At 34.5% G+C, this 23,007-nt stretch overlaps 1 protein-coding gene and 1 pseudogene across 1 annotated transcript; both read right to left on the bottom strand.

Annotated features, from left to right (window-relative positions):
- Window positions 1–986: 986 nt before the first annotated feature.
- Window positions 987–4,456, bottom strand: LOC147395695 (putative calcium-transporting ATPase 13, plasma membrane-type pseudogene; annotated as a pseudogene).
- A 5,434-nt stretch (window positions 4,457–9,890) lies between these two features.
- On the bottom strand, window positions 9,891–13,032 carry LOC147395694 (calcium-transporting ATPase 12, plasma membrane-type-like). The gene has a single exon (XM_086450828.1). It carries the CDS (start codon window positions 12,904–12,906, stop codon window positions 10,048–10,050), a length of 2,859 nt encoding a protein of 952 aa, XP_086306954.1. The 5' UTR covers window positions 12,907–13,032; the 3' UTR covers window positions 9,891–10,047.
- Window positions 13,033–23,007: the final 9,975 nt, after the last annotated feature.

Below are 23,007 nucleotides of genomic sequence, written 5' to 3'. Positions count from 1 at the left end.
CCCATGTAAGGTCAGCCCCAAAACCTGTGGTGGCAATTGTTTGGCCTGATTTCACGTTCCCACTTTGAACAGCTTCATCCAAGTCCAAGGGAGAGAGTGAGTGAGAGTTCAGTCTCATCCTCCTAACTTCATTATTTGGAATCGCCATTAGCACATTGACGATCCTCAGCCCTTTCAACAGCACCTCCTCCTTCGGTATAAACACCGAGAATTCCTCATATTGCTCCTCAGGCAAATGGGTTTTCTGTTGAGACGAGAGAGAGAGAGAGAGAGAGAGAGAGAGAGAGAGAGAGAGAGAGAAGAGAGAAGAGACAGTGAGTTCAGTCAAGACGAAGGGGTTCTCTGTCGAGTTCGACAGATTATGTTAATAGAAAGTGAGTTTGTTTAAAAAAATAAAAATAAAATGAGGGAGTTTTTTTAAATAATCTAAAACTCGTTTTTTCATTTGGAAATGACGTCTGACAGAATCTCAGCCGTTTATTTATCAAAATCCAACAGCTAAGAAACATGGGCTTCTCATATGTTTTCTTACACGTCCCTCGAGCCGCTCCCACATATATATATATATATATATATATATATATATATATATATGGTAAACATGTTATTAAACACAATTCGCCATTTCTAATGATTTGAGGCAACCGGATCATCAATGATTTGGAAAGAGGGAACAAGTATTCTCCTTGAGACGTATTTTCGAATAGAATTCATTGTGGGTGTCATGGATTGATCCAATGCCATTCCATTCCATTAAGGTGTAGAGAAGGATTTTTTTCCTTCTCTCGAGTTTTAAGATTTTTTTCTCAATGCACCCAAGCTTTCATTTGGGATTTTCCAAGTCTAAATTGATTTCCTCATTCTTTATGAGATTCGGGTTTTCTTTGAAATGTGATTGTTGGAATTATTCAATCAGTTCACAGTCTATTTGACAACTCATTAGGTCATATGATTTTGAAACATAAAAGGACTATAAAGCAAACAAATCAAAGAACAGAAACATGTAGTATTCTATTAAATTCCATTTAGTTATTTACAAAAACTAATGCTGAAGATTGAAAAAGTTACTCTAAAACTAAAGCTAGACATGAATGACTAATTAAAAAAGATCCAAGTTAGAATTCAGTAACTAATGACAATGTCTCTATCTCGCGACTTCAACATCTACAGCTTGAGAAGACTGAGAAACGGCGTCTTAGAAACTGGTATACACTTGACAACCCAACCAATTGGCCAAGACACAGATGCGATTCCGATACAAGCAGCCCATTGCCCCCAATTCAATCTCTCAGTATCTGCAAACTTCTTCAAAAATTCCACCATCACCACTTGAAGAACAATAGTTATCCCCACAATCCCCACAAACAACTTGTTTTTCAGTATTCCCGAGAAGACATTCTTTCTCTCCAGCTTCCTAGCATTAAACTCGTTAAATACTTGGCAGAGAACAAAAGTATTGAACAGAAGTGTGTCCTTAATCTTCTCATTCACACCGAAAATCGCCTCACCCTTGAATTGTAGCGTCAAGAGAATGGCTATCTGATATAGAGCCTGAGCTATGAGGTTCCTCCACATGACATTCGTAATAAGCGGCTCAGTCCGACCCACGGGAGGATTCTCCATTAACTCCTCCGTTGGCCGCTCGGTGGCTAGAGCCAACGCCCCCAAAGTGTCCATGATCAGGTTCACCCACAACAATTGGACCGCTGTTAGTGGAACCGAACCTGCAGACACCGCTGCAATGAAGTTGATCACAAGAGCGGCAACGTTCACTGTAAGCTGAAACTGAATGAATTTCTGAATGTTGTTATAAACACACCTCCCCCACCTCAAAACTGTCACTACAGAAGCAAAGTTGTCATCCAAAATTACGATATCTGAGCTTTCTTTTGCCACTTCAGTGCCTTGAATACCCATCGAGAGACCAATGTCGGCCTCTTTTAGGGCTGGTGCGTCGTTTGTACCATCTCCTGTTACCGCAACCACGTGACCTTTCTGTTTCAAGCATTGTACCATCAACAACTTGTCAAGTGGGGACGATCTAGCCATCACACGGATTCTATCAACCTTTTCGGTCCTCTCCTCTGGTGTGTAGTTTCGGAATTCTACTCCTTCAACCACTGCTGCAGTATCCGAATCGTGATCGGGCTCGAGTATCCCACATTCGATGGCGATTGCTCTTGCAGTGAAAATGTTGTCTCCAGTGATCATTTTGATGTTTACTCCAGCATCTCTGCAAGCTTTCACGGCCGTTCTCACCCCCGGACGACACGGGTCCTTTAAACCCACAAACCCAAGTAGAGTCAAGCCTTCTTCTTTTAGCTTTTGATGGGTATTTCCATCATCGTTGTTGTTGAAGTACTCTTCATCTGGAATCTCTCCATAGGCGAAAGCAATGCATCGAAGGCTCTTAGCTGCCATATTTTCAATTAGTCTCCCGAATCTCATCCTTTCATCTTCACCCATGGCTTTCGTGGCTCCTGTACTCTCATGATAACTCGAACACATTGCGAGCATCATCTCAGCTGCTCCTTTCCAATGCACATGGATCATCTTCTCATCTTTCTTTCTCATCAAAATCCCGCTTCGTTTCTTATCAGAATTGAATGCTTCAACATCAAGAACGGTACAATTACGTATCAATTCCTCCATATCCATCCCCAATTCCAACATGGCCCATGAAAGAATAGCTTTCTCGGTTGGGCTACCAGAGAACTCGGGCACCGATCCTGAAGTTGCTTTGTAAACACTTCCTGTTGTATTCAGAGCAACTCCTTGATGGAGTAATTCAAGAACATTCTGAGCGATTATAGACATAGCAACATCGCTCATGGGTTCTAGTCCAAGCCAGAATTCGGTCACCTTCATTTGGTTCAATGTTAGGGTGCCTGTTTTATCGGTACATATGGTGGTGGCCGAACCCATTGTTTCACAAGCAGAGAGTTTCCGAACCAATGCTTGGTCAGCCATCATTCTCTTCATTGAGTAAGCAAGAGTGAGTGTAACAGCTAATGGCAAACCTTCAGGTATTGCAACCACCACTATCGTAACCGCATCAGCGACAATACGTACAACAGCATTCATAACATCATTGAACTTCGTCTTGCTTCCATTAAATTCCCGATTTCCATTCAAATCATTTGAGTGCCCTGTGAAGTAACGGACCAACAACACTACGAGAACAAGAAACGCAACTCCCAAACCAATCTTCCCTATATATGAAGTAAGTTTATCGAGACGAACCTGTAATGGGGTTTGCTCATTAGAATCAGAATTAATTGAGCTCATTATCTCACCCCACGATGTGTTCATCCCAACAGATGTGACAAGCATGGAACCGTAGCCATCGGCCACCTTTGCACCAGAATACAGAAAAGGATTTTGGCTGCAATTGACATCGACATGGTCACCTTCCCCAGTAATGCTTGATTCGTCTATTTTCAATGAAAAACCATTCAAGAACAAACCATCTGCTGGAATTTGATCACCAATCTTTAAACAAACGACATCACCCACCACAATATCAAAAATTGAGATTTGTTGTCGATGCCCGTCTCTCACAACATCCACGTTGATGTTGTTGCTCTCACTAGATAGCTTATCGAATTGTCTCGATTGCTTGAAATTACTAATAGCAGAAACTCCAATCACTAAAACCACAGCAACATATATACTCCCCCCATCATACCATCCTTCCTTGAAACCTTCTTTCTTGATTCCAAAACCAAGAGACAGAGTAGCACAAACCAAAAGTATGAGAATTGTGGTATCTTTAAAAGCCTCCAACATAAAATAGATAAAACCCTTTGGTGGCTTCTTCTTGTAAGTGTTGGAACCAAACACATTACGACGACAATCAAGGTCTTTAACAAACCCACTCCTGATTCCGTTACTCACATCAGTGTCGAGCGTAGCAGCAATTCCTTCGACTCCTCCGAATTGGTCAATTTTATCTAAATTCTTCTCTTTTAGAATACCAACAAGGGTATTTGGATCAACATTGAAGATGGGTATTTGATTTTGAGAACTATAATCATCTTGGTTGTTGGGTTGAATATCAATGATGGTGTAAGGCAAAGAACGTGAAGTAGTTGGGAGAATTTGGTTGGTTAGGCGAAGAAGAGCACGACAAGCAGAGATAACAGAGAAAGCTAAACGCCATCTTTGGTGTGGTTTAGTGAGATTGCTGGGGACTTTAACAAAGAAAGTTTTAGCCATTGAAAGAGAAGAAAAAAAATCTTCTTAAACTCAAAACTCGAAACAGAATCAGAAATCAGAAATCAGAAAGAAAAGAGCAAGAACAAGAGAAGGAAGAGAGTTTGATTTGACGTGGTGAAGGAGGTTACTGTTCCATTGTTTTTATAGAGAGAGAGAGTCACAAGTGGAGGTATTGTTGAAGGAGTAATTAAGACGAAGCTTCACATCTCACCTCTCGCTCATGGTAAATCTGTGGGTTACTTACTAAAACGAGAATTCAATGAATAAATCCGGAAAATTGAAGCGGAAAGCCCGGGTTCAGTTATGATTTTTGAGGAAAAAAATATACTCATGATCTTGTGGGTCCCACGTCTCTTCAAGATTTGATCTTGTGGGTCCCCACTTCCGAATAGGAAACGTCTCCAGAATTATAAATTTTCTATAAATGATTTGATGTAAGTTCGGGGTGGGGTCCAGAGGCCCAGAAAGGAGTCAAACATTTTGGAATGTGTTGACTTTTGAGTGAGATTCATCTCCTCATTAAAATTGATTTATAAAAATCAGACAGTCCACGATTCTTTAATTTGTAAACTAGGGTTAGAAGTTTTTGAATGAGTTGATTTTTAGTGAGGATGATCTCTTCATTGTAGACATGATCCTCATAAAAAATCAACATATTCCCAAATTTCTAACTCCTATTTTGAAAACTATTTGACTCTCTTTAGGGCCTCCGAATGTTTCCCATAACTTTATGTGATATTTAGAGAATATTTTTTAGAGATTAATGAGATATTGAATCCTTCGAGATCTGAACTGAATTAATAACGTGTGGTTTGACATTCTATTGGTATAATAGTAAGAGAACAACCTTAAATGTAAAATGATCGATTTTGTAACTCAACATGATAGGGTGACTAAAAAACTCAATTGACGTGTACCCTGCAAGAATCATATATTTTTTTTTCCTAGGGATACACAACTTCACATTCCCATAAAAATGTGCAATTTGTGTACTTAAGGGAAAAAAATTTACGATTCTTGTACTTGTTACATCAATGAGTTTTTGAATTACCCAGTCAGGTTGAGTTACAAAATCAGCACTCACCTTAAATTGGTTAACAAATTGGAAAGGTGTAGGGGTATATTTCAAATAGAATAATGCTGAAGTGACCTCAGAGATTTATAGTTCTCATACACTTTCACGTCAAAAAGTGCGGTATGAGGTTCCAACTTGAGGTCACTCTCGCATGACTCTTTCAAATATTGATTGCACTAAGACTTAATAGTATCCTCGAGATTTATTTTTTTCATACAAAAAAAAAATGATTAAATGCAAGACAGGTGTATTGAGGGCTTCTCCATTGTGGGTATTTTAGTAAATTAAGTATGTCCTCAATACACGTGGCATCCTGCTATTGGTTAATTATATGTAAAAAAATTAAAAATTCTCTATTCATCTAAGATAGTTATAATATTTTGAGTTGGATTCTCACATTGTTGATGTGGAGGTGCACACATAACCATAGATGCTTTTCACTCATATCTTGATGAAAAGCATCTATGGTTTTGAATATGTATCCACGTTAGCGATGTGAGAATCGATGTACATTTTAATGTTACTTCAGTATTTTCCTTATATTTTATAGAAATATTTATTACATATAGTTACATACATGCTTTTGCATAAAATTTAATTTAAAGAAAAACAATATTGTATAGTTACCATTTAACTCACATCTATAAACATTAAGTATCACAAAAAAAGAAAAAAAAAAAAAAAATTCAAAAGTACAATTTTTATCGTTAAATTCAACATTTTTAGTCCTTTTTATTTGGTCGAAAGTCCAACCCAAGTTCATTAGGATCAGATTAAGCTTAATTGGCTTAGGCTCGATAGGGTATAAGATTCGTCTAAGGTAGAGTTCACATCTTTGATCGGGTTAGGACTTGATTAAGTCTGGTTTAAACCCATGTATTGACAAGTCTACGAAGGGGATAATGTAGAGTGAGAGGTGTTTGAAATGTTAGGATAGCAAGAAGAAATAGAGAAAGTGCAATGTAGTTTCTCTCTATTTCTCTCCCATGCCAATAAATTGTAGATTTCTCGATTTTGATTCTCAATCGATTTGACTCCATGAGATCCAATGCTAATCGATCCCAATAAAGAAGGCTTTAATTCAATTTCGATTCAATTCAAATTAAATGGTTACCTATTGGCACCTTTAGTGTGGACAAACACATATCCGGCACGATGAAGCTTCCTCTTTCTTTCATTAAAGTTGCGAGTTTCCGTATAAACCAAAATGAATGTTTTGGTTTTCTTCCAATTTTGAATCTCTTTACATGTTTTGTAGATTATGGTAGGAAATGGTGAAAGCTTCTTCTTTCTCACATTAAAGTTGCAAGTTACCATATAAACCAAGATGACTATTTTAACTATCTTTCTAAATAAACTACAAGGTGAGTCATTGACACTTCTTTAGAGTTTAGAGTGTGGGTGTCAATGGGTACCCATTTAACTAAAATTGAAAACGCTGATTCTAATTCTCTTTTTTTGGAACCAATTATAGTCGGGTCTAAACTGGAACCAAACTGATAGGATCTGGACTTGATCGATTCTTTCTGACAAGTATCCAGACCCGATTTATTTGTTATTTTTTTTTGTACTATAGTTAATTTAAGGTATTCATTTATTTCAAAATTGATGCATGTTATTGATAATTAACTATGGATGGGTGCCTAAAATGAACTCTCTTCTAAAACTATTACTTTAAAAGAAGATAAATTTTTATTGTCATTAACTTGTTTATTTAGTTAATAATTTGTAGATAATATGTTGATTTTTTAAAGATAAAAAGTTTTATAATAATTTGCAATACTTTTATTTATTGGATTCTTGAGAATTGGAACCAATGGGTACCTGTATTTTTCTATGGTTTCGGATCCATTTATTTTGAAACCCATACCAAAAATTTAAACGTTATGGTTCTAAGTTCCTCACGAACCGAACCAGAACCGACCCATTCACCCCTAGTTTAGAGGAACAAATTGACTATATTCTAAATGGAAAAAAACTTAATATCAAACGATCCAATCAATGTGTGAATATAAACGCCATATATTTAAACTAAAATACAACATACTTTTTTACTAAAATAAAAAAGTATGTTGTATTTTAGTTTAAATATATGGCGTTTATATTGAAAAAATGGAGTTTTGAGAATAAGAAACTTCAAATTTTAAGACTTTGAGGTGCAAAAAGATTGCTATTTTTAAGACTTTATTTGCCCCACTCATAAAAGAGTTCATTGATGGGTAGTCGACAAAATAACTTTCAAGATACAGCAAAGCCATAGTGAAAATTATCAACCTACAATCTTGACAATTCTCCTATAATGTAACTTCCAATTTAATTATCAGATAATTCTTGAAAATGGATGGCTATTCATGGATAGTCAATTGTTATGGTCATTCATGGAAATCCAAAAGATGTATCCACTTCATAAAACAAAAGATCTGTCCGTGCATGATAATCAAAGAGATGCGATCGAAATCTTTACACCCTCTCAAAATTTTATTTAATGAAACATAAGGTTTTATAAATATAAACAGGTTATTTATATATATTTTCTATATCAAATCAAATTTGATCTAGAAATGAACTGGTTGTTATTCAATCAGGTTTGGATCCTGATATTGAGATCTGATAAGGACTCGATATGATTCTTATCACATTGGTTTTGGATCAGATCCCTATTGGATTGGTCCCGTAACGATCGTAATGCAATTTGAACCAATCTATTGACACTCTACCTATAAGTAGAGCTACACATTATGTAATTTATTCAGCCTAGTAATCGTGTATTCGCCTATGAAGAGGATAATGTAGAGTGAGAGGTGTTTGAAAGGTTAGGATAGCAAGAAGAAATGTTTGAACCAATGTAGTTTCTCTCTATTTCTCTCCCATGCCAATAAATTGTAGATTTCTCAATTTTGGTTCTCAATCGGTTCGGTTCCATGCTAATCGATCCCAATAAATAAGGATCAAATTCAATTTCGATCCAATTCGGATTAAAAGGTTACCCATTGACACCCATACTTTGAACAAACACGATGAAGCTTCCTCTCTTTCTATCGTTAAAGTTACGAGTTACCATATAAACCAAAATGACTGTTTCGGTCTTCTTCTAATTTTGAATCTCTTTAGATGTTTTGTTGATTATGGGAGGAAACGGTGAAAGCTGCTTCTTTCTCACGTTAAAGTTGCAAGTTACCATATAAACCAAGATGACTATTTTGGTAATCTTTGTAAATAAAATACAAGTTGACTCATTGACCAGTAAATTCATCATTTTGATTGGGAACACCTCTTTAGAGTTTATAGGTACAAAAAACTTAATATAAAATGATCCAACCAATGTGTGAAAGTACCACTATGTGAAAAAATGGATAAATTTGACAGACTTTGGTATGGAATTTACCTCTCTTTTTCAAGTCGTGTACCTTTTATACTTTGTTTAAATATATGGAGTTTATATTGGGAAAATGGAGTTTTAAGAAGAAGAAAATTAAAATATTAAAACTTTGAGGGATGAAAATATTGCTACATTTGAGACTTTAATTATCCCCACTCATAAAAGAGTTTGTTGAAGGGGTAGCATACAAAATAACCTTCACAATATAACAATGTCATGGCGAGAATTTTCAAGGAACAATCTTGAGAAATCTCCTATGAAACAGTATGTGATCTCCGGTTTTATAATTTGAAAAATAAATAATAATTAAACATTTAATTAAATTCTTGAAAACTTGAGTAATTTGGCCTACTTGTCAATCCTATTTATAGAGATTGAAGAGATACTCAACTGTCTCCCCACAAAGATACTAACAAATAGATGTCTATTTATTTATGAATAGGCAATAGGTATTCTTATTCATGAAATCCAGAAGGTATACCTATTCATAGAACAAAATAAAAGAGAGTAACTCTTCATAAATAATCAAAATATTTGCACCTTTTCAAATTTTTACTTAATCAAATACAAGATTTTATAAATATAAAATCTCAACAGTTATTTATATTTTCTATATCAAATCAAATTTGATCTAGAATTGATCTGGTTGTTATTGAATCAAGTTTGAATCCTGATATTGAGATCTAATAAGGACTTGATCTGATTCTTATCACATTGGTTTCGGGTCCAATCCCTCATGTATTCGAGCCTATTTACAGCCCAGGTCAGCCCGTAAATTTTAAATATAAAACATATACAAATTATTGGGCCAGGACGCCAAAGGGCTTAGCTCCCAAGTGGGATACTAGGCCTAAAGATGGTTTGGAGACAATTATTTGATACAATATTTTTTACAACGTTTAGATGTCGTCCAATTTTTGGAGATCCGACGGTATCAGGCGGTGTTGTTAAAAAAACATTGTAAAAATGGACGGTATCCATGTGGTGTTGTAAAAATATTGTGTCAAATGGTGGAATGTTCTTCATCTTTATTTCCATATTGTGCGCTCGTGTAGTGAAATGTTCACCTTTATTTCCATAATATTTCATATGATTTATTATATTTTTATGAATTATGAGTGCATTTTAATGGCTCTTTTATCTTATTTACAGTTTCGATGTAACATTCCCCAATGTTTCCTTCCTGGAAATGAAGAAATATTTTTATTTCTAGGCTGACCGAAACAGACACCGAAATCAGAACTTAATATCTAACTTATAAGCAAATATGAACTTTTCTACTGTTGAAGATGAATTTAATGGGAAACACTACTACAGATACAGTAAAGAGTTGGACAAAAAACACATCATCTTCATTGTCCACACCTTAGATACTCTAGAGCATTTGATGGCCGAGTGATGCTCTCTCAGAAATTGGTATACACTTAACAATGTAACCAATCGGCCAAGACACGGCTGCCATTCCAATACACCAACCCCATTCCTTCAAATCCAACTTCTTGGTGTTAGCAAATTTATTCAAGAATTGCACCATCACCACTTGAAGAACAATTGTTATGGCCACAATCCCCAAGAACAAGTGATTCCTATGTATCCCCTTGAACACATTCTTCTTCTCCAATTTCCTTGCGTTGATCTCGTTGAACACTTGACAAAGAACAAAAGTATTGAAGATCAATGTGTCCTTAATCTCCTCACTAACATGAAAGATAGACTTACCCTTGAATTGCAAGATTAACAATACAACTATTTGATATAGAGCTTGGGCAATGAGGTTCCTCCACATGACATTAGTAATAAGCGGCTCTTTACGACCAACCGGAGGCCTCTCCATGAGCTCATTAGTGGGTCTCTCAGTGGCCAATGCCAGAGCCCCTAATGTGTCCATAATCAAGTTCACCCACAACAATTGAACTGTCGTCAATGGAACTTCACCCGAAGAGACTGCAGCAATGAAATTGATCACTAACGCAGTGACATTCACTGTGAGTTGAAATTGGATGAACTTTTGGATGTTAGTATAAATACACCTTCCCCACTTCAAAACTGTAACTATGGACGTGAAGTTATCGTCCAAGATTATAATGTCAGAGCTCTCTTTGGCCACTTCGGTGCCTTGAATACCCATAGAGAGCCCAATATCGGCTTCTTTTAGTGCTGGAGCGTCATTTGTTCCATCTCCCGTGACGGCAACCACATGACCTTTCTTTTTCAAGCATTGTACCATCAAAAGCTTGTCGAAAGGGGAAGACCGACCCATGACACATATTCTATCGACCTTCTCCATCATCTCCTCCGATGAATAGTTTCTAAACTCTTCACCTTCAATTACTTCCCCATTATTGGAGTACTCCTGATCTTGCGTGAGTATTCCACATTCAATGGCTATAGCTCTTGCAGTGAAAATGTTGTCTCCTGTAATCATCTTGATGTTAACTCCAGCATCTCTACAAGCTTTCACAGCCATTTTGACCTCTGGCCTACATGGGTCCTTCAAACCCACTAAACCCAACAATGTGAGACCGTCTTCATCAAGCTTTCGGTCATCGTCCACCTCTTCAATTTGTTTGTGAGCGAAACCAATGCACCGTAGACTTTTAGCTGCCATGGTTTGAATGATTTGCTGAAGTTTCATTCTTTCATTTTCATTTATTACTTTCATTTCCCCTGTACTCTTGTAGTAATTTGAACATCGTGCTAATAACATTTCTGCCGCTCCTTTCCAATGCACATGGATAGCTTTTGTGCCATTTTTTCTCATCAAGACCCCACTTTGTTTCTTATCCGAATTGAAGGGTTCAATATGGAGAATCGTACAATTTCGCCTTAAATCCTCCATATCCATGCCTAATTCCAATACAGCCCAAGAGATAATAGCTTTCTCAGTGGGACTTCCAGAGAATTCGGGCATCATTGCCGAAGTACCAGACTTGTAAACGCTACCCGTTGTATTGAGCCCAACTCCTTGGTGTAGCAATTTAATAACATTCGGAGATATTTTGGGGACGGCATCATCTGTCATGACATCTTCACCGAGCCAAAACTCTGTGACCTTCATTTGATTCAAAGTGAGGGTGCCCGTTTTATCTGTGCAAATTGTGGTGGCTGATCCCATGGTTTCACAGGCCGAGAGTTTCCTAACCATGGCTTGATCGGTCATCATTCTCCTCATCGAATAAGCAAGGCTAATAGTGACGGCCAATGGCAAACCTTCCGGAATCGCTACCACGACTATGGTGATCGCCGCAGCAATAATTCTTACCACCGCATTCATCACATCATTTATATTAGTCTCTTTTGCAACAAACTCCTTATTTCCGCTCACATCTTTTGTGTTCCCTGTGAAGTAGCGCACCAATAATACCAAGAGAACTAGGAACGCCACGGCCAAACCAACCTTCCCTATATACGAAGTCAGCTTGTCGAGCCTAACTTGTAATGGTGTTCGCTCTTCTGAATCTTTGCTTATTGAGCTCATCACTTCGCCCCACATTGTGCTCATGCCCACAGATGTGACAAGCATGCTAGCATACCCATCAACTACTTTGGCACCAGAGAAGAGAAATGGGTTTCGAATGGTGTCAACATCAACAGGTTCACTCTCTCCTGTCATGCTCGATTCATCTACTTGTAAGGAATGGCCAGTTAGGAACAACCCATCAGCTGGGATTTGATCTCCTATCTTTAGAAGCACAACGTCCCCCACCACAACGTCGAAGATTGAGATTTGTTGCGGCCTTCCGTTCCTCACAATTTTAACTTGGATATTATTGCTGACATTCGACAGCTTCTTGAACTGTCTTGACTGTCTGAAGTTGCTGACCGCGGTAACGGCAACAACTAAAATGACAGCAAGAAATATGCTTCCCCCATCATACCACCCTTCTTTCAAGCCGTCTTCTTTGATTCCGAAACCGAGAGACAGTGTTGCACAGCCCAAAAGGATGATAATTGTGGTGTCTTTCATGGCTTCTAATGCAAAATGGAAGAAGCCTTTCATGGGAGGCTTATGGTATGTATTTGATCCATACATGGTGTGTCGGTAACCGATATCCTCTGCATCGCCTTGAATTCCATTCTCCTTATCGGTTTCAAGAGCCATGGCAATTCCATGGACACCTCCCAATTGATGAAGCAGGTCCAAATTCTTTTCCTTCATTATATCAATCAGACTTTTTTTGTCAATGCTTGAGAATCTTACATCGATAGTGGTGTGGGATGGAGAATGTAACATTTTGATCGGTTAATCTTCTTGGATATAAATATTTGGCAAGAGAGTTCTTAAAATATTAATCCAAGAAGACAAACACAAGAGCAATTGTTAGAAATGCATAGTTGTTGAGTACATTTATAGAGAAGATTAACAGAATTTTATTTTATCCAAAGTTTTGAGAGAAATTTCAAGTGAGCTTCCTCCATGACATAATGTGTACCATGCTTTGGTGATGTAATATGGATGAGGGAAGGATTTCTTGTTCACTTGACCACTTAGGTTATGTTTGATTGCACATTGAAAATATGGTGGAAAATCATTTTCATGGAAAATGACATTTTTCAAATGTTTGATTGCACATGAAAACGAAAATTCATTTTCCACTTCAATCAAAAAGTCCACCAAAAAATGAATTTTATTTTCCCACCTATATGGGTGGGAAAGTAAAATCCACCCATATTTTCTATCCCCAATTTTTCCATATTCATATTTTCTTCTTCCCCACCACCACTATCACACTAACCGTCGTCACCATCGCCGTCGCTATCATCGTCATCACCATCTCTGGCCACCTTCTCTCTCTCTCTCTCTCTCTCTCACCTCGGCCACCACTACCACCACCACGTTGTCCCCTCATCTTCTTCCTCACTTACCTCCACAGCCGCCACCGCCACCACCTCCACATCCTCCTCCCTCCCTCTTCCTCCTCATCTTCTTCTTCCTCTCCCCCTCCTCTCATCTTCTTTCTCCTCCTCCTCTTCTTCTTCTTTTTCCTCATATAATCTTCCCATGATTTTATCAAAGTAAAATCAAACAATAGAATTTGATTTTCCAATCCTACCTATTTTCCACCACTATTTTTCCATGGATTTTAAATTCCATGGAAAATCACTTTTCATGCAATCAAACATACCCTTAATTCAAATGCACAATAGCACCATTTTGTAGATACATGTGTTATCCCTCAAATACTCAGTCCTTGGTTTTACAATCCAAACAGTGGACAAGCTTTCACCCTTATTGATTGGCAAGGTTATTGTTGCAGCCAGTTAATTTTCGACGAGCGTGTTTGAAATTTTGAAATATTTTCTTAAGATTTTTCAATCCCAATCGTATAGATTGGATCAATCAATCTCTTTCCACCAAATTTTTTTGAAATTTTTGGCATGTTTTATGTAATAATGTTAAAGAAATGACAATGGATTGACTTTAAGTCTATGGCATTAACTTTTTGCATAAGGTTTCCAACAGTATTTGACAAGAGTAGTTGCTTTCTTTTCATCTTTGTATATCCAAAGGGGGGAACTGATTCCCCAAGTAATCTCTAATTTTCTTTCAATGTTCACCAGCTTATGGTGGTCAACTAAGAGTTTAACTTTACAAAAAATCTAATTTCTCATTGGAAAATGATGGACTGCCTTCGTTCGACACTTTGTTCAACACTACGGTGACATGGCAGTGCATTGAGAGTCGTTGATTTTTATTTGTATTTCGAGAAAATAAATCTATGGTTATCTGTCACATCACCACAGTTTGTCACAATGATCTCCTCATATAGTTTGTGACGATGATCTCCTCCCCATAGAAATCACCTTGATAAAAAATCAGCCCAATCTGAAACTTCTAACCCATACAAAACAAATGGTTGTTAATTGGATTGTCAATGAGCATTGTCACCTAATCCTAACCATATATATATATAAAAAGGGGCTGTTTGGTAACAATTCTGTCAAAACTCAAAATTGATTTTAGTGAGAAATGGTTGTGGTAGAAAATGGAATTGAGTTTTTCTTTCTCATTTTATATTATATGTGCTTTTATTTCTTAAAAAACAAATTGATAGAATTATTTTGAGATAATTAATTCTGTTTTTGGTAAGGCTGAAAATTGATTATGAACTTCATATTGAAGCATGAGAATGACTATATAAATTTATTAGCTTATGATTCAATAACCAGTTACAGTAGCAAACATCCAAACACTTCCTTAGAGATTTTTAGATTTTGTCAAAGTCTTTTCTCTAAAAGTCTCTCTCGTCTGACACACTTTGAAATTGTTACGCAGTTTCTTTAAATCTCCCTCTCATTACTTGGCTCATAATAATAATAAAGTATCAAAAGTAAATTACAATCTCCAAAGAAGTCCTTCTTTAATATTTTCCTCTTTTTGAGGTCTTTTTTTAATTATTTTTCTTGCTTTTCTCTTGGGGTTGCTTTGTTCCGTACATATTCTTTGCCAGTTAACGTACGCGGTACCTCTACCAAACATATTTTAGAAAATTATTTAAAGGACCCTAGCGAAAGGCCTACTTTTTTAATGGGCAATTTCTTAATAGAAATTGGAGTTTTTTTTAAAGACGCTGGACCTCATCTCCCATATTTCTCACGATTTTAATTTATCATTTTCATCCCAAAAATTAGAGTTTTCATGGAAAAAGATTTAACAAGAAAGAAAAAGTCATTTTTAAATATTTTAAAAATATATGTAAAAAATTAGAGAATTTTTTTTTCACTTTTTTCTTTATTTTTAGATGAAAATCGATCTAGAATGACTGTTTTGGATTGAAATCATCTAAACAAGTCATTATCTCAAGTTTTTAGTCAATATTTTCATATATTTTAGTCGAAAAAACTTAAAAATTAAAAATGGGTGGATTTTACCAGTGTCGAATTCACTACTTTTTATTTAAAAGGTGGTGAACTCATGGTGACTTTGACAATAAAAATTGTGAACTTAACACTAAATAAAAAAACATCGAGTTTGATAGTAAAAATTTTGAACTCGACACTAAATAAAAAAGCGTCGAGTTCGACAGTAAAAATTGTGAACTCGACAGTAACAAGGGGCCATTAAGAAAGAAAAGTTTACTAAATGTCCTATCAAGATATCGCACAAAATTTAGAGATTATTTAGAAAGAAATCCTTTCGCCAAAATCATTTAAGTAATTTTGCCAATATTTTTCACGATTTTTCTAATTTTCCAACTGATGGAAAGAGAAATACACTAGAATTTTCCTCTTTATCTTATACTATTTTTAAGAATTCTACTTGTTTTATGCTCATTTATGTATTTTGCATAAATTATTAAATTGATCATTTTTTTAATATTTATGAAAATGGTCATATACTTTATTTTATAATTATATTTTTTTGTCGAATAATTTAATAATTTTACTTTTATACCCCTAGTTGAATGTAGATTCACAAGAAAGGTAGACAAGTAAATAGAAAATGTATATGCGTTGGGATCCGAAGACAAATCTTATTTGACAATCTTTTGTTTTATATGATTAGAAGTATTGAAATGTGCTGATTTTTTGTGAGGGTGATTTTTATACTGAGGAGATTGTTTTCATAAAAAAATCCGTCTATCATGGAACTTCTAACCCCATCAAAAGTGATTTACAAGTTGAAGAACTATTCACGGTTAATTTTTACCATTAAATAAACAATTTTTTATGGAGTTAAAAGTTTCAGAATAACTGATTTTTTCTTTCTAAGGATGGTCTTCTTATTATAAAGATCATGCTCTAAAAACTTCAGCTTATTTCAAAACTTCTAACTTTATATTAAAAAAGGATTGTCACGTGGTCCCAACTCTCTTTCTCCCCCTTTATATATATATATATATATATATACCTTTTGGTTAAAAATATAATTATAGAATTAGGTTTATGGCATGGTTGGCTCGATTAATTTTTTCAAAATGAAACATGCATTCTGTCATATAGAAACATACATACTTGATAGTTGCGAATCATTTGGAAAATTCGATAATGAGATAGTAAACAAATTTAGTTCAAATTATAAAAACTTTGACAAAAATTTAAAAATGGCAAAAAAAAAAAAAAAAAATTTGACATTGAGATTATTCAAGCTAAAGATGTCAATGGGTCAATTCTTGTTCGGTTCCTAATGTTTTTAGAACCGGAGTCATCATATTTTTTCAATTTCGATTTTGGTTAGTTCTTCTTTTAAAGTTAGAGGAATCAGAACCGTACCCTGGGTTCCAATTCTTAATATATAAAAAATAAATAAATAAAAAATCTCAATTAATGAGTTAATCTTTTACTTCTTTAATCTATTTTATTATTTTTTATTTTTTACTTTTAATCTTAAAAAATTAATAATATCCCAATATTTTGTCTTTCTTTTTTGCTTTTACGCCCTTAATCCATTCTATATTTTATTTTATTTTCCTTTTATATTTTATATGTGCAAAACAGTACAATAAATAAAGACTCACGGGTGACTTCATGGAAAAAATTTGACAAGAGGTGGCCCTTGACTTCATATTCTTACATGGGCGGGACCCACATTCATGCTTCTCTTCACGCATCAAACCTACGAGAGATTTTTGAGAGCTGCTTTTGGCACTCCAACTTTTACTTATTACATCTCAATTTCTTCAACTATTTATCACAACCCAATTAAAGATTAAAACACAGTCCTCAAACATTATCAAGGTTTGGTTCAGATTATAATCTCAACATTACAAATTATTATAACACTCGCTCAAACAATTTCAATTGTTTCTTACAATTATTACAATTATTATTAACCAAAAAAAAAAAAAAATCTAACAAAAAAACATAAGAGAACTTCTATTGGCACCCCCAATTTTTATTTATTTTCAACCATTCACCTATTTTCTTTATTTTTAATTGAGGTGCAATACGTTAAAGTTGGAGTACCACTAGCAGCTCTCAAATTTTTCATCATGGTGCTCACAAGCTCTCTAGAAGGTAGTTTTTTTTAAATTGAAGATCATTCAATACACGTAGGCTCATGTGATTGGGTCCTAGATTTTATGAGCACTGTTGTGAGCAAATTTTTTTCCAAACCAATGAAACTACTTCATTTTAAAGAGTGGATACTCTGTAATACTTTTTTTCAGTAGTTCCCCGTAATAGTTTAGGATGGTTGAGATATTGCCACATCAATAGAACACTTAATCCACATTGTTTCAATTAAGGAATTCAAGGACTGTTCATTTTTCAAAACCTTTGATCATGATTTTAGAAAAGTTATTTTGTGGATTTTTTTCCCATTTCTAATCTATGCAACCAAATCTTGAGGATTTGGGTGTTGTATTGTTATTTATTTTCAAAGTGACCCAGTCAAGACCATAGAAAAGTCACAATAGGGAACTATAGGGAAACAATATCCAATAACCTAAATCAATCTCATTACAACATAAATCTTGGAGAGATTTATCCTAAGAATAAATCTCAATTGTTGAATTTTGTATTTTTTTATATTATCGGTAAGCTTATTTTAAATGAGTTCAGTAAATCGGAGTTAGCAAGATTTGAACTCAGGTTTCTAGTATCATCAACCAAAGACTTTACCAACTAAGCTAGCTGGGTCTCAGGTTTCTGGGATTTGAATTTTGTATTTTAATTGTTGGGATCATGTGTAATTTTCATGAGTTATTAAAATCTATGGGCCACGCTCCTCAAACAAAGGTCTTGAATTCTAATCACCACCTAGGGGATTTGTCCCAAACTCTTCCAAATCAATGTATATTTCTTTTTCTCTCTCAAACCCTTACCCTAGTTTTTTCCCAAAACCTTATTTCTTCAACAACAATAAAAATCGTGTGTTAGATATGATCGAATTAGGATTGAACAAAATCTTATCAGATTGGAGCGGATCTTGATTGTAGGGTGAAGATTTCAGATTGATAGGGGATTGGTAATGATCTGATACCAAACTTATCCATTGCCAACCCTATGTGTCTCAAGTATTCACCAAAACATGGAGGGGTATGCCTAAATCACCTAATATTAAACCATCTTTTTTAGGAAACAATGGGGAAACTTTGAGTGTCTCTAGTTGAATGGCAATTATGGACAGATAAGCGGTTAATGCAAATAGGTCATGAGTTCGATACCTAGGATGAGCATTTAGTCCTCATATCCCCCCCCCCCCCCGCGTGAGTGTGCATCCTCACTTACCTAGTGTGTGTCATGTGCAGGCATTGTATGTGCCCAAGATTAATCCTTGGACAAGACCATGGTCTATGGATTGGGCAAAGGATAAATACGAGCCCGGTCCACTGTCTACAAGGTTACCCGGTAATAAAAAATAAAAATAAAAATAATGGGAAAATATAAACAACATCATCGTACCTCTACGTTTATGTCATGGACTCACGGTTTAAAGAAACCAGATTAAGTTATCAAACGCACAAATTTATAAAAAGTTGGATTTATACATGATTTAACTATTTTATAATTACTTTAAAAAAATTAAATAGATAATCTTATTTTGTTATTATTATAATGAGAGAAGGCGGAGTAGAAGTGGTTTGACATCAAAATTTGGATATCACAAGAACCAAAATCACGTCATTTAATTTTGAAAGATACAAAAATATCCTCTTATTATATAATCTTAAAATATCCTTTTATTAATACTTTAAATTACAAATAAATCCTTCTAATACATGTGTGTTTGTACATACCACCTTCTAGTTTATCATTTGTATAGTATAAGGGTTTATTTTTTATAATTTAAAACATTAATTAATGTGATTTTACAGACAAAATAATAAAAATGATATTTTTTTAATTTGAAAAAACTAAAAACTAACCAATGTGATTATAGGAAGTCATAGCATTGAAATTCTATTCCTTGTAACGAAAATGTCCACAATAATAATGAGGTTAAGTAGGTGCCAGCTGTAGACACCTCATTTTTGTACCCGCCTGATTAATCAACTCGTCAACCTGATCGCAACGGTTCCCAATGATGGATGATCATTCCAATGCTTTATTTGTTACTAGATATGTTTCAAAAATTCATATGAGGTATCTCAAACCAACAAAACCTTAGAAACTACGCTACACTAGGAAAATATAACCTCGAAAATATAAAAATCATCATTTTGCAGAAAAAAAGAACTTTTACGATAAAAATCACTAAATAATGATCAAATTATCAAAATACCCCTAACATCAAAATATCCCTAGAGCCTACAGTACGCTTAGGAAAATCCTTTCAAACACATAAAATAACAAATCAAAACCAAATAAATCATTTCGCCAATTTTCACAAAATTCGACAAAATTACGAAAATGCCTCTCATAAAGTTCTCGATCATTTTACACAAAAATTTTCATAAATGACACAAACTAATATTCTCATCGAATTCTTTATGAAAAATCGATTCCAAAACATCCCGGAACATCGAAAAATGACTTAAAACGCAAAAAGTCATCTTCGAGGGTAAAATGGTAATTTCACAATTTTAATAATTAAAAATTCTAAAATTAAATATTATAATATTAATTAATGTAAAGTGAAATTCTAATTAAAATTAAAGTCAATTAAGTAAGACTCAAGTCAAAATCCTAAAGTCAAGTTAATCAAGTAAGACTCAATTCAAAATCTTAAAGTCAAGTCAAACCTTAATACTAATATAATTCTAATTAAACTCTAAAATTATTTAAAACAATTCTAATTAAACTCTAACTCTATTTAAAACAATTCTAATCAAATTATAACTCTATTTTAAAGTAATTTTAATTAAACACTAACTCTATTTAAAACAATTCTAATCAAATACTAACTCTATTTAAAACAATTCTAATTAAACACTAACTCTATTTAAAAAGCATTTAAAAAAATCTATAAATAAGGGTCTCTACAACCTATTTTTGTATATAAAAAAAACCTAAGAAAAATATGTCAAAAAGCTTCCCTAGCCTCCCATAAACCTTAATTTTGAAGCCCCAACTCCTTACCTAACATCCATACCCCAACTTTAACTCAAAAAACACCTAAAAACCCTTCAAAAATACTCAGAAATCCAAAAAATAAATAAGAAAATTTCAGATCTAAGAAGGAGATATTTCGTCTTGGGGATTTGAAACGAATCCGATAGTAGAACGAAGCAAGGAGTACTATACGAAGAGCTATTCTATCAGATTTGATGGAACAAAACCGTCGTGTTCGTGAAATTAAATTTCTTTTATTTTTTTATTTAGGTATTTTTAGCAATGTAGTTTTATTTGAGAATTAGTAGAGACCGGCGTTTGCCGGGTGGGGTTGGTGCCTAACACCTTCCAACCCCGTAACGTGATCCCCGGACTCAGTATTTTTTTTAGTAAATTAGTTATTTTTTTATTCATTTTGAGTCAATGTTCGGTTCCTAGACCTTAATAACTAGGTGGCGACTCCCAAATCTCAAAAATCAAAAGTGGATCCGCGCACCCCGCGGATTAAGGGCGCTTTCACCAGCTAGCCTATATGTTAAAGTCTTTGTGTGATGATATTAGACACCTGAGTTCAAATCCCGTCAACATTAAGTTATTGAACTCATTAACAATAAGCTTACCAATAATAACAAAACAATAGTGGAATTAAATGTAAAATTTGGGATATTTTCATTCTTCCGTTCATCCTTTTCTCATTATAATAATAAAGGTTTAATTTTTTTTTCTTTTAATTTGACTCGTACATATTAACCTTCTGTAATCTTTTCTCGTTGGGATCTGCCTATATCGACAATAAGAGAGAGAATTTCTCTCCTAACCACACTGGGAAAAAATGAAATTTCTTCATCAGGTCACTTTGTGGCATTCAAAAGCATGATCCGATGCCACGGGGTTATATTGAGTGCTCGGTAGCTCTTCATTTTCAAAATTCTGGATAAATGTAAAACAAACTTTTTTTTTTAATATGAATTTTATCATGAAATCTAGAAGGTTGTGGTGTTAGATTGCCAATGTGATAATCCATCTTCACCCAACAATCTATTTTAAATTTTGAAATCTTAAAATTAAAATTTGAAATCCTTGGACTTGCGCTGGAGAGAGAAATTATCTCTCTATTGCTGATGTCATTTACACCACATGTCAAACAATTGTTGGGCTGTGAGCGAAAAAATCACTCATATATATATTTTTCCTAATGTACCTTCATTCATATTCATAATAAAAGGATAATTTACTACGCAATATCTCATTAGCCAAACCGATTTAATTTCAAAATCGGGAACCACTGCTTCAATCTGACTTTTTGAAACACAGGTAAAAGTCAATGTCCTATCTTTAATTATTTTATTTTTATTTTTATAGGAAAAATTACTTAAAGGATCCTGACGGAGGGATTTATTTCTAAATAGTCCCTAAGTTTTGGGCGATAGCTTGGTAGGATATTTAGTAAATTTTTTATTTCTTAATGGTCCCTCATTATTGGCCAACTCACTGCTTTTTTTATTTATTGTCGGGTTGAACACTTTTTATTTGTTGTTGAACTCACCATTATTTATTGTCAAGTTCGACAATAAATATAAAGTGGGGAACTCAACATTGGTAAAACCCACCCATTTTCAAATTTTGAGTTTTTTCGACTAAAATACATTGAAAGGTCAACTAAAAACTTGAGATAACGACTTGTTTAGATGATTTCAAGCTGAAAGAACCATTTTTGATTGATTTTCATCCAAAACTAAGAAAAAAAAATGATTATACCCCCTAATTTTTTACATACATCTTCAAAATATTTGAAAACATCTTTGAAAATAGCTTCTTCCTTCTTAAAGCTTTTCTGTCGGAATGGAGTCTCCGAAATTCGATTGAAATGTCAAAAATCCAATTTTTTATTTTTAAAAATTATGAATTTGAATGGTTAGGACATTCAATCATGAGAAATGTGGGAGATGAGGTTCAATGACTATTAAGAAAAGAAAAAATTACTAAAATGGATTATTAAGATACCGCCCAAAACTTAAGGTTTATTTAGAAAAAAAAATCTCTCCACCAGGGTCCTTAAAATAATTTTCCCATTCTTTTTCGATTGAGTCCTGATTGTCTAACTCACAATCCTAGCATTCATTTCTCAAGCCCATCCCCAGCATTCCAAACACATCACTTCCTTACATAAATGTCAATTCTTGAAATTATTTTCCATCTTTGAACAAAATCCTTCTTTTCCATGGAATTTTTGGCCTAGAAGTTCAAAGAAAATCCTAGCATTTATTTCTCAAGCCCATCCTTAGCATTCCAAACACATCATTTCCTTACATAAAAGTCAATTCTTGAAATTATTTTCCATCTTCTTTGAACAAAACCCTTCGCTCCATCTACTTGTTGATTACACTTTCTTATTTTA

Source organism: Akebia trifoliata, chromosome 8 (assembly GCF_017979445.1).
Source record: "Akebia trifoliata isolate Shusen 1 chromosome 8, ASM1797944v1, whole genome shotgun sequence".
Taxonomy (NCBI): domain Eukaryota; kingdom Viridiplantae; phylum Streptophyta; class Magnoliopsida; order Ranunculales; family Lardizabalaceae; genus Akebia; species Akebia trifoliata.
The sequence above is the reverse complement of the archived record's forward strand: the minus strand, read 5'-3'. Positions and strand labels throughout refer to the sequence as shown.

Excerpts from the sequence above, each read along its gene's own strand:
- LOC147395694 (XM_086450828.1), bottom strand. The coding sequence starts at position 12,906 with ATGTTACATTCTCCATCCCACACCACTATCGATGTAAGATTCTCAAGC.